Source organism: Dendrobates tinctorius, unplaced genomic scaffold, assembly GCF_039654945.1.
Source record: "Dendrobates tinctorius isolate UK_male_01 unplaced genomic scaffold, ASM3965494v1 ptg000197l, whole genome shotgun sequence".
Classification (NCBI taxonomy): domain Eukaryota; kingdom Metazoa; phylum Chordata; class Amphibia; order Anura; family Dendrobatidae; genus Dendrobates; species Dendrobates tinctorius.
This window is the reverse complement of record NW_027361864.1, coordinates 4,572,734-4,587,567: the sequence shown is the minus strand read 5'-3', so window position 1 is coordinate 4,587,567 and position 14,834 is coordinate 4,572,734. Positions and strand designations below refer to the sequence as shown.

The 14,834-nt window shown below is 44.0% G+C and overlaps 1 protein-coding gene across 5 annotated transcripts in view; it reads right to left on the bottom strand.

The window, feature by feature from the left end:
- The window catches only part of LOC141056383 (phospholipid-transporting ATPase ID-like), a 241,249-nt gene that overhangs the window by 112,557 nt on the left and 113,858 nt on the right, over window positions 1-14,834 (bottom strand). For all 5 annotated transcript variants that reach the window (XM_073553157.1, XM_073553155.1, XM_073553159.1 and 2 more), the window contains one exon: window positions 12,907-12,965. In XM_073553157.1, the coding sequence (XP_073409258.1) occupies window positions 12,907-12,965 (59 nt within the window). The remainder of the gene's footprint in view (window positions 1-12,906; window positions 12,966-14,834) is intronic.

Here is a 14,834-nt window from a genome sequence, read left to right as displayed (position 1 = left end):
GCCATTTACTACAATGGTGCCTATAGAGTCAACGTGTGCTCTGATGCAAACCATTTCCTGGCGTGTCCACCTAGTGGTGGTTGATACTTAGACATAGTAGACTGCGTAGTAGTTCCAGAATAAAAAGGATCTTAAAGGGGTTGCCTCAGCTTCTGTCTTCCGGAGCGTGCTGGTCGGTCCTTTACTTCTTGGCTTTATTCTTGCCGTAAGAGGAAGAAGAGGAGGGAGTGCGCTCCTGAAGATTTAGGCCATGTTCACATGTTCAGTATTTGGTCAGTATTTTCCATCAGTATTTGTAAGCCAAAACCAGGAGTGGAACAATCAGAGGAAAAGTATAATAGAAACACGGCACCACTTCTGGATTTATCACCCACTCCTGGTTTTGGCTTACAAATACTGACGTGAAATACTGACCAAATACTGATAGTGTGAACATGGCCTAATAGTCCGGACCAGTGGCACGACCATGCCTCTGGCCAACCTGTGCTCTCCTCCATGCTGCACACAGAGGCAGATTTCACTCTGCAGCATTAGAGGAACGAACACAGGCGAGCATCCAGCCAGCTTCAGAGCAGCGCTTCCATGCCATGCTTCCAGACAAATAGCTTGCAAGCGCTGCACTTCTTGACCAGGAAACCAGATGCCCTTTCTAGCCCTCAGAGGTGGCTGGTAACCTAGGCAAAGAGTAGTAAACTATAGAAATAAAAATCCCTCCGTTCTTGCTGCTTACCAGAGTTCCTAGGGTTGGACACCAATGACATTAATGCTTTTTTTTTCTGGAAAAACTATGTACACAAAGAACCTGAAATTATCACAATATGGACTGTATGTAATGCTCATCACTCTCAGGCGAAACGTCAGGATTTACAGGCACTGACTCGTGTTACCCAATATTACACAATTGTGACAACTTTACTGAAATAGCACAAATGTTTCACAAAGTCACAGGGTGCAGCGCTACTCTGCGTCTGATCCCAGGGTCACAGGACATGTGTGACCGTCAGACAGTGCCTGACCCTAAAGGCCCTTTTACATTTAGCGATGCACCAGCGATACGACACGGTCAGGATCGCTGGTGCATCGCTAAATGATCACTAGTGAGCTGCCACACAGGAAGATCTCACAGCGATGCAGCAGCGACGCAGCGCACGATACTTACCATTCACACACAGCGATCCTGGCGTCCTCCTGCCCGCCTCCACGCGTCGCTCGTCTCACACAGCAGGAAGCCCAGCTGACGACGAGAAATGGAGCGCGCGATCAGCGATGGACAGCGGGGGAGCCGGTCGGAGGTAAGTATCACACATAGCGATATCGCTAGCAATTTCGATATAACGTCACAAAATCAGTGATGTTTTAGCGATATTGCTAGCGATATCGCTTAGTGTAAAACCCCCTTAAGGCTAGGCTTCACACACACGCAGTGCTCGCAGCCAAGCATTACATCAGGGTTTCTTCTGTAATCCTCAAAAAAGAGGATTCCAATGGGAACCTCAACTCATCCCGAATGGAGCCACTCACTGAATGAAGCTGACTGAGTCTCTTAGGACTCTCTCCGGCCTCTGCTCTGCCAGTATTAGTTCTTTTCAGTTATGCACAAAAACATGTACATGGCATGTATGAAATGGCCAAATTATGTGCTAAGCGTCTCATTTTTTGTCCTAATACCCAGATGCAGTAATGCTATTCATATTTTATATGTTTCCTATTTACATGCTTTAGCACTACAGAGTGCAACTTTATTTGTTTGATAATGAATATTTTTAGGTCTTGTTTCTATAATATCAAAGACTTTTCCTTTTACTGCTACACATAATTAATGCATAAACTTGTAGGTACGTTGAAATATTATTATTTTTGCAAATATAAAGATGCAGAATATTTTGCTTTGACAATTTTCTGATATTTAAACATAAATTAAACCATAACATACAGTGCCTTGTGAAAGTATTTGGCCCCCTGGAACTTTTCAACCTTTTCCCACATATCATGCTTCAAACATAAAGATACCAAATGTAAATTTTTTTGTGAAGAATCAACAACAAGTGGGACACAATTGTGAAGTTGAACGAAATTTATTGTTTATTTTAAATTTTTGTGGAAATTAAAATACTGAAAAGTGGGGCGTGCAATATTATTCGGCCCCTTTACTTTCAGTGCAGCAAACTCACTCCAGAAGTTCATTGTGGATCTCTGAATGATCCAATGTTGTCCTAAATGACTAATGATGATAAATATAATCCACCTGTGTGTAATCAAGTCTCCGTATAAATGCACCTGCTCTGTGATAGTCTCAGGGTTCTGTTTGAAGCACAGAGAGCATCATGAAGACCAAGGAACACAACAAGCAGGTCCGTGATACTGTTGTGGAGAAGTTTAAAGCCGGATTTGGATACAAAATGATTTCCAAAACTTTAAACATTCCAAGGAGCACTGTGCAAGCGACTGGGTCTTTAGACAGCTCTTTGGTTTTCATGTTAGAGTAGGGACTGACAAGTGTAAGGAACTTTGACGCAGTTTGTCAGCTTCCGTATTAAGGCCTTAATATCAACCAATACCTTACATATATTGCTATGTTTTTTGTGCACTTTTTATATTTTTCTAGGGTGCAGTTGGGCCCAAATGGTTCTGCAAACTTGTGGCCTCTGTTCACACGGGATGCATTCTAGTTGGCACTGGGCAGCCCCCCTATATGGTGTTAATAAGAGGTTGTGAGCCAGAAGCCCTGCATTCCCTGTGTGAACATTGCCACATGCGGATTATTTCTTCTGCACTGGTGTACCACACGGCCAATCCCTGATTGTAGGCTGGCTGTTTCATTTGGTATTTATGCACCTGTGCATCTGCCATTTTACTTGGGTCTGCTGCACCCTGGATTAGTGCAGATGCATTTGGGCCTGTCTGGTTTGTAACTGAATTTTTCGGAGGATTTTTTTTTTTCCTCTTTCTGAGGTTTTCAAGCTCTTTGGTCTTCACCATAGTGGAGTTTGGAGTGTGAATGTTTGAGGTTGTGGACGGGTGTCTTTTATACTGATAACAATTTCAAACAGGTGCCATTACTACAGGTAATGAGTGGAGGACAGAGGAGCCTCTTAAAGAAGAAGTTACAGGTCTGTGAGAGCCAGAAATCTTGCATGTTTTTAGTTGGCCAAATACTTATTTTCCACCTTAATTTGCAAAATAAATCTTGCCAAATCAGACAGGTGATTTTCTGGATTTGTTTTCTCATTTTGACTCTCATAGTTGTGGTCTTCCTATGATGTCAATTACAGGCCGCTCTCATCTTTTTAAGTGGGAGAACTTGCACAATTGGTGGCTGACTGAATACTTTCTTTCCCCACTGTATGTGGGGATTCAAGCAGTCTGACTCTGACTTTAACACCAATTTACGGGAATTTTCCAATACAGAGTCACCAAGGGAAATATCACTTTGTGAATATTCTTGTACTTTGAGCTGTATGCCATAAATTCTTGCGATTATATTGATAAGTAGTGCCCCTGATAGTACACTCCCCATTATATCACTATGTGCAGGGTGGTGGTAATGATAGCTGATGTGACCTGACACCGATACCCCGCTCCTTGTTATTTCCACTATGCTGTTCTGTGACACAGAAAGGTGATATCACTGATACTACACTACCTGTCATCTTATCCTACGAAGGGCAGTGGTAACGACATGTCATGTACCAGGCACTAATATCCTGCCCCTTATACTTACACAACCAGGTTTAATAGCACTCAGTAATGCCACATCTAAGAGTTTCCCAGAGGACAAGGACATAGTTCAGTCATGAGATAAGGCTAGGTTCACATTAGCGTTTGAGTCCGCAGCGTGGTGCTGCAGACTTCTTTCCTTAAGCTCCGCCTACTTCTGCATGCGTCCTGCGTACCTCTCTTTAACATTGTGCATGCAGGGACATGCATTGCATGCGGATACGTCCGCATTCGCCGTTTTGAAGTGCCCGCCAAACCCAAGAAAATGCAACATGTTGCGTTCGTAGGGCACTTCAAAACGACGCATGCGGACGCATCCGCATACAATGCATGTCCCTTCGGACACAATGTTAAAGATAGGTACGCAGGATGCATGCGGAAGTAGGCGGAGCTAAAGGAAAAAAGTCCGCAGCACTATGCTGCGGACGCAAAACGCTAATGTGCAACCCGGCCTTAGAGATTGATTAAAAATATAATTTATCAGTCAGGTTTCATTTTAATAATCAATTCCATTACCTTCAGATAATTAAAGGGAACCTGTCATTAAATTCATGCTGCCTGAACCACAGAGCACCAGGCATCAGAGCCTGTTGTAAAAGCCGTCTGGGGAATATAGGCAGAGAACGGACTAGTCCGGCACTGCCCCGCCCCACTCGGTTGATTGGCAGGTCTCTCTTGTCTGAGTGTATGTACAAGGTGTGTAGAACAGAGCAGGGAGACCCCGGAAAAAGATGTTATCAGACTAGTCAGATCTCTCCATATGATCCCCAGCCGGCTTTTTAAAGTGAACCTGTTACATCACCCGTGCCCTACAATCCAGCAGCATTCAGATACGTGTGGTTAAACTCCCTCCCTAACCAGCCCTGTATAACATAATTCGGATAAATAAATGCATCATAAGGGCATCTATAACCTCCGCTTTTCCTATGTTAATGAGGGCTTTGACTAGTCAATGGGGCCTTAATTGCCCTAGGGCTTTCCATATTATCTCTACCCTGTTGGCGGCGTAATTTGCAAGAGCGGCGTCATCACTGCTTATGCAAATCTAGCGCATGCGCGCCGCTGATTCCGCCAGCATCACTGCATCCCTGAATCTGAGTGTACACTACCCAGCTTCAGCGGCGCACCCTGCGCATGACCGGAAGCCATCTCCTGAACTTCCAGTCATGCGTGGTGCGCCTCTGGAGCTGGGTGTACGCTTCCCAGGATCAGACACTCGCACTGTTCATGTCCGGAAGTTTAGAAGATAGCAAGATGCTCCTCTGAAGCCAGGAAGCGGCAGCAGCGTTTCAGTGGAAAACTTACTTGGCAGCAATCTTGCAGTCAGGCTCTGAATCATGCCGCCTATGATCTGGGCAGCATAAATCTAATGACAGGTTCCATTTAAAGAAAGGAAAGTGTATAAAGCTCAAATACTCCAATAGAGATGTCAACAGTGAGAAGGAGTTTCCAATATTTAGGAGTAGCCATTTCGTTTTCTTTGCCTAGTTATGCTCCTAGTTATGAAATATTATTATATACTTAATTACAGTACCTGATTTTGACGCTTTCTTTCCCAAATACCTACTGCAGTGCTCTTTCAATGCCCAGTTCATGATCCTTTAGTATCTGCTTTCATCTGCTGCTCAGCCAAGATCCGTACACTGTATTCAGACTGTATACAGGACATTCCCTGTCTGAGCCCCTCTTACATGTCCACTGCTCTCATCCTTAGAGGCCAGCGCCTGGTACCACTCAGTGTTATAATTAAGGCCCCTGCTCCACATTTAATACACAGTGGGCAAATTTGACAATAAAGGAGTTGTCGGATGGCACAACAACACTGTCTACTCTTTATGAATTGTAAAAAAATAAAAAAAATTGAACTTACTAATATTCTTTATTTATCAAATTTGCTCAGATCGTGCTATTTCAGACCCCTTCCCCTGGTCCCAGCACTATGACTTCCATGATTATTCTGACACTGGGAATTTCTTCTTCCTTTCTCTCTGTGTGTCAGTGAAGCATATGAAGGGGGCTGGCAGCCGCGCTCAGTTCATTAGCCAAGCCAGCCTCCTTCTCATAATAAACTGAGTCAGCCAAACAGTCCCTTTCATCACAGCATCATCACAGTCAGTGTACAAGAAATGCAAAGGTGGAGACGCTGGTATCATTAGAGGAGGGGTGAAACAGCACAATCTGAAGAGATCTGATGAATAAAGTATGTTAGTAAATTCAATTTTTAAGACCCATAGACCTAAGAGAAGTTTTTGGTTTTACTGTGACTCACAAGCAATTGTAAGTCATTACAGGGGTTATCCAGGACAATTTATTTATTTATTTTTTTACAATGGGCATAAGTACTAACAGACAGGCAGTTGCTACCTACCTGCCTGTTGTATGATCCCAGCAAAGAGCAAACAGATGAACGGCATACTAGGGCACACAAATCACCACATTACCAGACGGAGCTATTTATCTGAAGTATTGCGGCATATAATTCAGTCAAAAAATGGAGGTGCTTGCATGAAAAAACATGAATATATCAATGTGAAGCGAAAAAGAAGAAATATGCAGCACTCACCGATATAGCTGAAAAACTGTGCGTCTTTATGTCACATAAATTCCATCAATAGATGTGTGGACATGCAGGACATTAGAGGAATGCTAGGGGAGGGAGGTGCCGGACAACGGCCGTTTCGCGATTACTCGCTTCTACGGGTCCAGGTGACCCGTAGAAGCGAGTAATCGCGAAACGGCCGCTTTTATGTGAAATAAAGACGCACAGTTTTTCAGCTTTATCAGTGAGTGCTGCATATTTCTTCTTTTTTCGCTACCTGCCTGTTGTCCCCGGTGCAGATCTCTGCTGCCACAAAGCTTTCACAGACCGCTCCTCTGCTATTGAAATTTTATTTTTTAAAAATGGAAATTAGCATAGAGAAAAAAAAATTTGCTTTTGAACGAATCTTCTCCTGGAGGCTATTTCTGCTCATTCACCGTCTATTTACTGGAAGTTGCCCGGTGCTGATTTATATAGTTACAGCTAACATTTACACATAGTTCAAGTCAATCATCCGATTGCATGCCCGCTAATTGCCAGGTCCCACGCTGGCAGTGCCCTGTGCTCTTGGGCAGTGTATCAAGCAGGAGGAGCCGTCCGGTTCCCAGGGCACAGGGGAATTACGGCAATGGCGCTGTTTATATCATGTGGATCTCAGAACATTTCACTGGCAGGACCCTGTGATGTGCAATCAGATATTAACTGTGTGGGAACGGTCACCATACGTCCGGTAAAGCACTTTTTTTTTTTGGGGGGGGGGCATAAATATTATGCTCAGTGGCGATGGCGTAATAATGGGAAAAGAAGCTGGAGAAAGTTTGAACATGGCCAGAAGAACCTGCAGATGCAAAAAGTCCTGATAAAGAGGAATGGTAAATAGTTAAAGGTAATTAAAGGAAAAACTAAGGAAGTGACATTCCCCCTGAGCTAAAATGATCTTTAAGGCTATGTGCACACAGAGTGTTTTCAGTTGGACAAATCCAATGAGCTTTTAAAGCCAAACCACATCAGAAAACACTTCTTTTTGGGGACGTTTAGAGGAGTCCTTCTTTTCCTAAAGCAGTTTTGATGCGCTTTGGAACAGTTTTTTTTTTTCTCTTAAAGACGTTGTCCCCTTTCTGTTAATATTCATTCCTGGGCGCAGTTTTGCAAATAGTATATATGCATATATGAATACATAGATGGAGGTCGGCTCACTCAGCTGCTCACAGAGGTACTGTAGCCACAGGAGCGCTTTCCGTTAACTTTCAACTGGTTTATTGAAAAAAAAAAAAAAAAAAAGTGCTGCATGATCCAGTGAAAAATTATATAAACATACACCACCTTTCTGGCATAACGGGAAAACAAAATGACATACAGTACAGTCGGTGTGGCTGCGGGGATTCGCCCGCTCAGGGAAAAAACCAATGTTCAGCTCTCTTTAACACAAGCACAGCTCTGGAGATCTCATCTGAATGATTCCAAAGGATCCACATTTAGCTTCTGGACCGCACCCTGTGTTGGAGATATGGTGAACCGCCTCCCACCCACTGTTGGCTGTTCACAAAAACCCAGCCCTTAACATGGCAGATTAACCCCTCATAGCACTTGGTATGCTGGAACATTTTTCCAGATTCATATCACTGAGGCTAACATCTCCCCTCCAGTATTTTAGCAGTGACCTTCTCACAAGGTCATGTCGACAGCACTGCAGTCAATCCATAATCTCAGTGACGCCGAGTGAGGCGTTCCAGCTACACTGACAAAACTCCTGAGCTCACTGATTGGCTGCCATGATATCGATGTGAATTCAGCTCTGTAGCCAGTACCAGACACCAGAAGCCATTGCAGTGACTTGCCGGTGGACCTGAGAAAGGTGAGTGCAGCCCGGATTGTTAATAACAAACTGCACCCATGGAGGAACATTAACTGAAAGGGGACAACCTCTTTAAGTATCTTTTTTTGGCAGCCTTTCGACAGTACCTATATTGGAACAGATCCTTCAGCAGACGTGTCAAAGATGTAATGAGAACTTTTTCTCCCCAAACATTTGTATTTCAGAACGTTTCCAGGAAAAGAAAAAAAGGCTAAGATCTCTTAGTCCTTGAAGATCCCCCCAAAAAACTACTAAAAACTCAGTGTGACCTTAGACTAATATTTTAAGCGATTGCTATGTAGTCGCCACCTATGTCTCCCAATCTATAACCCATCAATAAACAGTAGTAAAATGCACCAAATCTAATAAGAGACGCAATACTTCTTACAGGGCATCTGTCAGTAGGACCAGCCCTTAAACCATACACAGTATATGGGCATTCAGATTGTAGGAAGCTGAATAAATGATACCTTGATATCAGCAATTTGATGTTTTATTCCAGAGAGATCCACGTTTTTCTTAATATGCAAATAAGCTGTTAAGATCTATGGGTCAGACATAGATCTCCATGAGAATCTGCCTCTAGAGCTTATTATAAATGAATGGAGGAGATACCAGTGTGAGACATGTAATTACTATTATTATTAGTAGTAGTAGTATACATTTACGGTATATAGCGCCATTTATTCCATGGTGCTTTACAGGGAAAAGGGGAAATACAGACAAGTACAATAAACATGTGCAAGACAAGGGACACACAAGTACAGAAGGAGAGAGGACCCTGCCCGCGAGGGCTCACAGTCTACAGACTGACAGTCTGCTCTCCTGATCTACATGTGATTTGCTCTGTAACTGGGACACAGGACAATATATGGCTTTGTTTTATGTGATTAGTTTCTATGGGATGGAGTTTGGTTTAGAAAGTTTCATAAATATGACCCTGTAAGGGTCCTAAGGGGCGCTCGTCACTTTTTGAACGTTGCAAACATTGGCAAAGTACAAAAGGGTAAGATCAGAACTTCCAACGTTGGCACCATTGATAAGATCATCCCTAGTAATATGGAGTTGGCGCTACGAACCTCCCAAAGTAAGGAAGCATCTGGTTGGGGCGAAAAAGAAAAAGAACAATGGTTTAGGATCTCTTCTTATGTGGCCTCTGGATAACGGGAATTTGGGTGTAGTAGTGTCCTGCTCTGGATACTATCACCTCCTCGTGAGAAGCGGCTCACAGGCGTCTAATCCCGGTCATCAATCCTCCACAAGTATGCCTGGAATTAGCGGATTTCCCCGCCCTCCGTGCACGGTTTTATGATGTAGCTCCATGTATTAGAAGGCTGCGTAATTACAACAGGTAGATAAATAATTGGATAAATAATAATCCTCACATGGAGCCTGTGGCCTGAAATAATCTGCTTAAAACTCAGCAGTGCCCTTTTGGATGCCTTTTAATAACTAGCTTTTAATTAAGAGGCGCCTGACTCCACGAGAAAAAAAAACTTTATGTAACTTGCTTCTATGGATGATTGAGGAGCACAGGCCCCTAAAAATGATCTGACTCTTCCTTTTGCATTAAAAAGTTTCTTATGGCCGCCATTAAAGTCTCTACCCCACATATCAGACCACGGAAGGGGCACCGCCTGCGCTAATTTGCATTAACCTATGAGCAATTCAATTTGCGTTGTCCTGGTGTGGCATTCAGTCCGGTCCTCCGTGGCTGGTGGTCTTCACTTCTGAGCCCAGCATCTCCAATGTCACTTAGGCTACTTTCACATTAGCGTTTTTTTAGCGCTGCACTTCGTGCACAATAGAAACACATGCAAAAGACGCATCATGCGTTTTAACCAGTTTCTAGCCATGGTAACTCTTAAACCGCTTGCGATTTTAAACGCAGGCGTGCGCATATTCATGCACACGCCTGCGTTCCCATAGACTGTAATGCGTGATTTTGTCGCATTCCGTGCACAAGCGTTTTTTGACACAGTTGGATGCACCCAAAAATGCAAGAGGTTGCGTCGGGCGCGCCTAGGCGCACACTACACAAAACGCATGCGCACGAAAACGCATACGAACGCGTGCAAACGTTAGACCATGCGTCCGCCATGTTAAACATAGGGGCGCATGGACGTGCATGATGCGCTGCGCTAAAAAAACGCTAATGTGAAACCAGCCTAAGTGTGTCGAACCGTGATATCATATCATCATCTGGCCTAGTAAACACCAAGGATGTGGGAACAAAAATGAAGACCGGCTGACACGGAGGACCCGACAGGGCACTAAGCCGAGTGCTCTGGGTAAATATAGAGTGGTTTTATGGATCTATAATAAAGCTGACCTATCATAAAAATATGCCATGAATATCTGATTGTCGGGGTTCAGCTCTACCACCTCACTGATCAACTGAATGGAGTGCCCGCTCTTTGCGAGCCAGCAGACCTAGGAAGTTGGCGGCGACTGTGCCTGGAGCAGCAGTTTAGTACCAGTCAAATAACTAGGACTCATCAGAAGTACCTGTACAACCTCATTAAAATGTATGGTGCTTTGCCTGGTAAGAAACAAAGCAACAAAACCTTAGCTCAGTGTCAGATCATAAGGGTATGCCATCAACAATAAAGACCCAGAAAGCCCAACTGCAAGGCATTCCCATTCTGAATGGAAGGGGACTGAAAACTCCTACAATTTGAAGCTCATACATTAGTTGTGTATGTGGTGCCCCTGAGGCTCATTCGCCACAGAGGTACTGCACCTCCTCCTCAGGTGTGGTATCCCACCATCCAGGTAAGGTGGAGACTCCTGACCACAATCCAGCATCTGCACCCCACACCACAAAGTAGTGTAGCAAAGCACCTTCGGCGGCTCCCTGCTTGGAGTATAGCAAAGCACCCATTAATGGCTCCCTGCTTGGAACACAAAACGTGCTGGGAGGTGGGTGGAGTTAGATTACATTACAAAGAGCGGGAAGAGTTTAAGAGAACAGTCAGTCAGTTGATTAGAGAGTTGGAGAGAAGAAGATCCTCGGAGAGAGGGATAGATGGATGGAAGTGCTGCAGCAGATCCCAGTGACCTGGGTCTGCTGGCACCGGAAAGGGAAAGAGAGCAACATAGACTGAAAGCCTGAATCTCCATAGAGAGGAAGATCAGTACGGAACGTGAGGAGTAAAAGAGAGAACAGAGGACCTGGGTTAGAAGAGAACCCTTCCTAGAAGTTCTAAACGCAAGGCCGGGGTCCGGTCCCCGAGGTTGTACAGATACTAATGGTCCTGCAGCAGACACTGGAGGAATAGAAGTAGTGACCACTTTATTCCCACACAAGACTTGGGGGCACAACAGCAACAATAGTGAGCCGGGACTTAGCAGCAAGGAGTCCCCGAAGCAGGCTATAGCTGTCCGCCGTACAAGTAGGGTTCATAAGAACACCGGACAGGAGGCACTCCAGTGTAACTCAGTACTAGGAGTACTTCACCTAAAGGCGCTATAAGAGGAGACATTCAGAAAGGCACATGTTGGCAGAGTGTTGGAAAGGAGTATTCCATCTGGCCTGGAGGTTGACTGAGTCCCTGACCCGGAGGACACAGCACGGAGGCAGGCACCTGTTTGTACAACAGACTGTGAGTAAAGCTTTGGAACTACATGCCCTGGTGTCCTCCACTTATTCCTGCGTCAACCTGCCCAGCACTGCTACATCCACTGCGCCCGACACTACATCATCTAAGTGTCACATCACCTACTCTGCCCTGGGACTACTGCCCTGCCTGTGGAGGGCTATAACATCATTGCTGCACCACACCATCTGTCCCAGAGGATCTGTCTGCAGCGTCGGCTTATATCTTCATTGCCGAACACCACAGGTGGCGTCACAAATCACTTATAAACTTTCATCACCATAAGCACACTGCAACAACCCCTTATACAATGGGCGCCCAGGGCCACGGGCCGGGTTACAGCTGCCGTGACATCTCCCATTGAAGCTCATCGGGCCCAGTACCGAGTACCCCACAGCCCTGGGAGGGCGACCCATACTCCTCCTCGCTGTCTTTTTCCTATGTATCAGCCCTTACTATAGAAATGGACTTATAAATAATAGAATTTGTAAGTCAAAGGGTAAAATATGCAATAATTCAGCAGCAAATTTGTATCAAAATCTGCATCTAAGATTAGCAAATCTTGCAGTTGAACTTTCAAAGAAAGATTAGATGGCATACCGAAATACTAGAAATATGCAAATAGATTCCAGGACCTTTGTCCAGCCACCACATCAGTACTCCATGTCCCCTGGAAGGAGACCTACAAACCGCCTCCTACCTGACTGAACCCCATTTCCTCTTTTGATCGGCCGGCCTGACGTGCCATCATCGTTGCGGCACAACGTCACACCAACCCGCAAAATCAAAAGAGGAGTCGGGGATGCAGGCAGGTAGGAAGCAGCTTACAGGGCATGTCCAGGGGGCACATAGTAGTGTTGTGGCCCCTGGACCAGGGCCCAGAGAATCGATTCATTCCAATGAAGAAACAACTGAGAATTATCAAGAATTATTAAGAAAATGACATTTACAGAATAATAAGTTTGGTACAAGTCTGGGCTCCCTAGGCACATCTTTCTTCATGGCTACAGTACATGTACACCAATATTTTCTTTGGATTTTATATCTATCTTTAGCCACAGTTTCTGTGTAGCTTTAGTAGGCAAAAAATGGAAAGGGCAGGATAAATTTACACTGTTATGTTTTCGGTAAATGGCAGAAACTTTGAGCATTTTGCTCAGTAAATCTCCCACAATGATTCCAGATCATGAACTCACCGCATACTTGAATTTGAGGTTGAATTCCCGGTCATTTGCTCGCAGACGCCTCTCTTTTTCTGCAACGGGGAAAATAAAATGATAAAAAATCCCTAAATTTAAACAGTAGAAAAAATCCACTAACACTTTTCATGCATTTCATTTAAAAGCAAAATCAGGATAAAAAAAACTCCTGCAACTTAAATTAAAGATAAATTGTGTTTCACTTCTCACTTTTTGCACAATTGCTATCAGTGAATAGGATCATGATTTTTTACATCCAACATAACCCTTTTTTTTTTATACTTCTCACAGCTGAGGTTTTGTTACAATTGTATCCATTATAAAAATTCTGAGTTAAACACATCTGAAGATGAAATCTTTCTCCTGCCCGATAGTTTGTACCAGCGTTTCAGTGTCAATAAACTATATCAGTCTGGAGTACAAGCAGTTTATCTCACGGAATTCTCTATACTGGATACAACTGTAACAAACCCTCAGCAGTGAGAAGTATTAGATCTACAGTGGCCTGTAAAATATTGGACACCCCTGGTCAAATTTACTGTTATTGTGAACAATTGAGCAAGTTGAAGATGAAATGTTTTCTAAAAAGCGTAAAGTTAAAGATGACACATTTCCTTTGTATTTTAGCCCCCCTCCCCTCTCCAAAAAAAATATATATTTTATATTTTTCAAATTACAAAAAAAAAAAATGGGCTGATACAAACGTTTGGGCACCCTTGGAGATGTGTGTGCTCAGATAACTAACTAAGGTGTTCAGACCTTAACTAACCTGTTAGGCTGTGTGCACACGCTGCGGATTCCGCTGCGTTTCCGCAGCGGTTTTGGCCGCTGCGGACACGCAGCAGTTTTAGCTGCGGTGTACAGTACCATTCATTTGAATGGGAAAAAAAAAAACGCTGTGCCGACGCTGCGGAAAAAACCGCGCGGATTTGCTGCGGTTTTGAATCCGCAGAAAGAATTGCATGTCAATTCTTTCTGCGGAAACCGCTGCGGGTTCCTATCTCCACCATTGTGGAGATAGTGAATCCGCAGGACCAAACCGCAGGCAAAACCGCAGATAATCCGCAGGTCTTTGGACCTGCGGATTATCTGCGGTTTTTGCAAAATCCGTGCGGATTAATCCGCAGCGGATTCCGCAGCGTGTGCACGTACCCTTAGGGTTATGGCTTGTTCACTATCATTATTAGGAAAGGCCAGGTTACACAAATTTCCCAGCTTTTTAAAACCCAGCCTCCTCTAACTTTGTGCCAAAAAAACAGCAGCCATGGGCTCTTCTAAGCAGCTGCCTAGCACTCTGAAATGAACATTGTGGAGGCCCACAAAGCAGGAAAAGGCTACAAGAAGATAGCCAAGCATTTTCAAGTTGCTCTTTCCTCCATTTGAAATCTAATTAACAAATGCCAGATAACAGGAACAGTGGAGGTCAAGATAAGGTCTGGAAGACAAAGCTAAATTTCAGTGAGAGCTGCTGGTAGGATTGATAGAGAGGCAAATCAGAACCCCCACTTGATTGCAAAAAGACCTTCAGAAAGATTTAGCATACTGTGGAGGTGTGGTACATTGGTCTACTGCTTAGAGACATCCGAAACTAATATGGCCTTCACGGACGAGTCATCAGAAGAAAATCCCTCCTGTGTCCGCACCATAAAATTCTGCATTAGAAGTATACAAAAATACATCTAAACAAGCCTGATGTATTTTGGAATTAAATCCTGTGGACCGATAAGGTTAAACTAGAACTCTTTGTCCACAATTATCAAAGGTATGTGTGGAGAAAAAAAAGCCACAAAATTTCAGGAAAAGAACATCTCGCCAACTATTAAGCATGGGGATGGATCAATCATGCTTTGGTGTTGTGCTGCAGTCAATGACACTGTGAACATTTCACAGGGAAGAATGGATTCAATGAAATTTCAACAAATTCT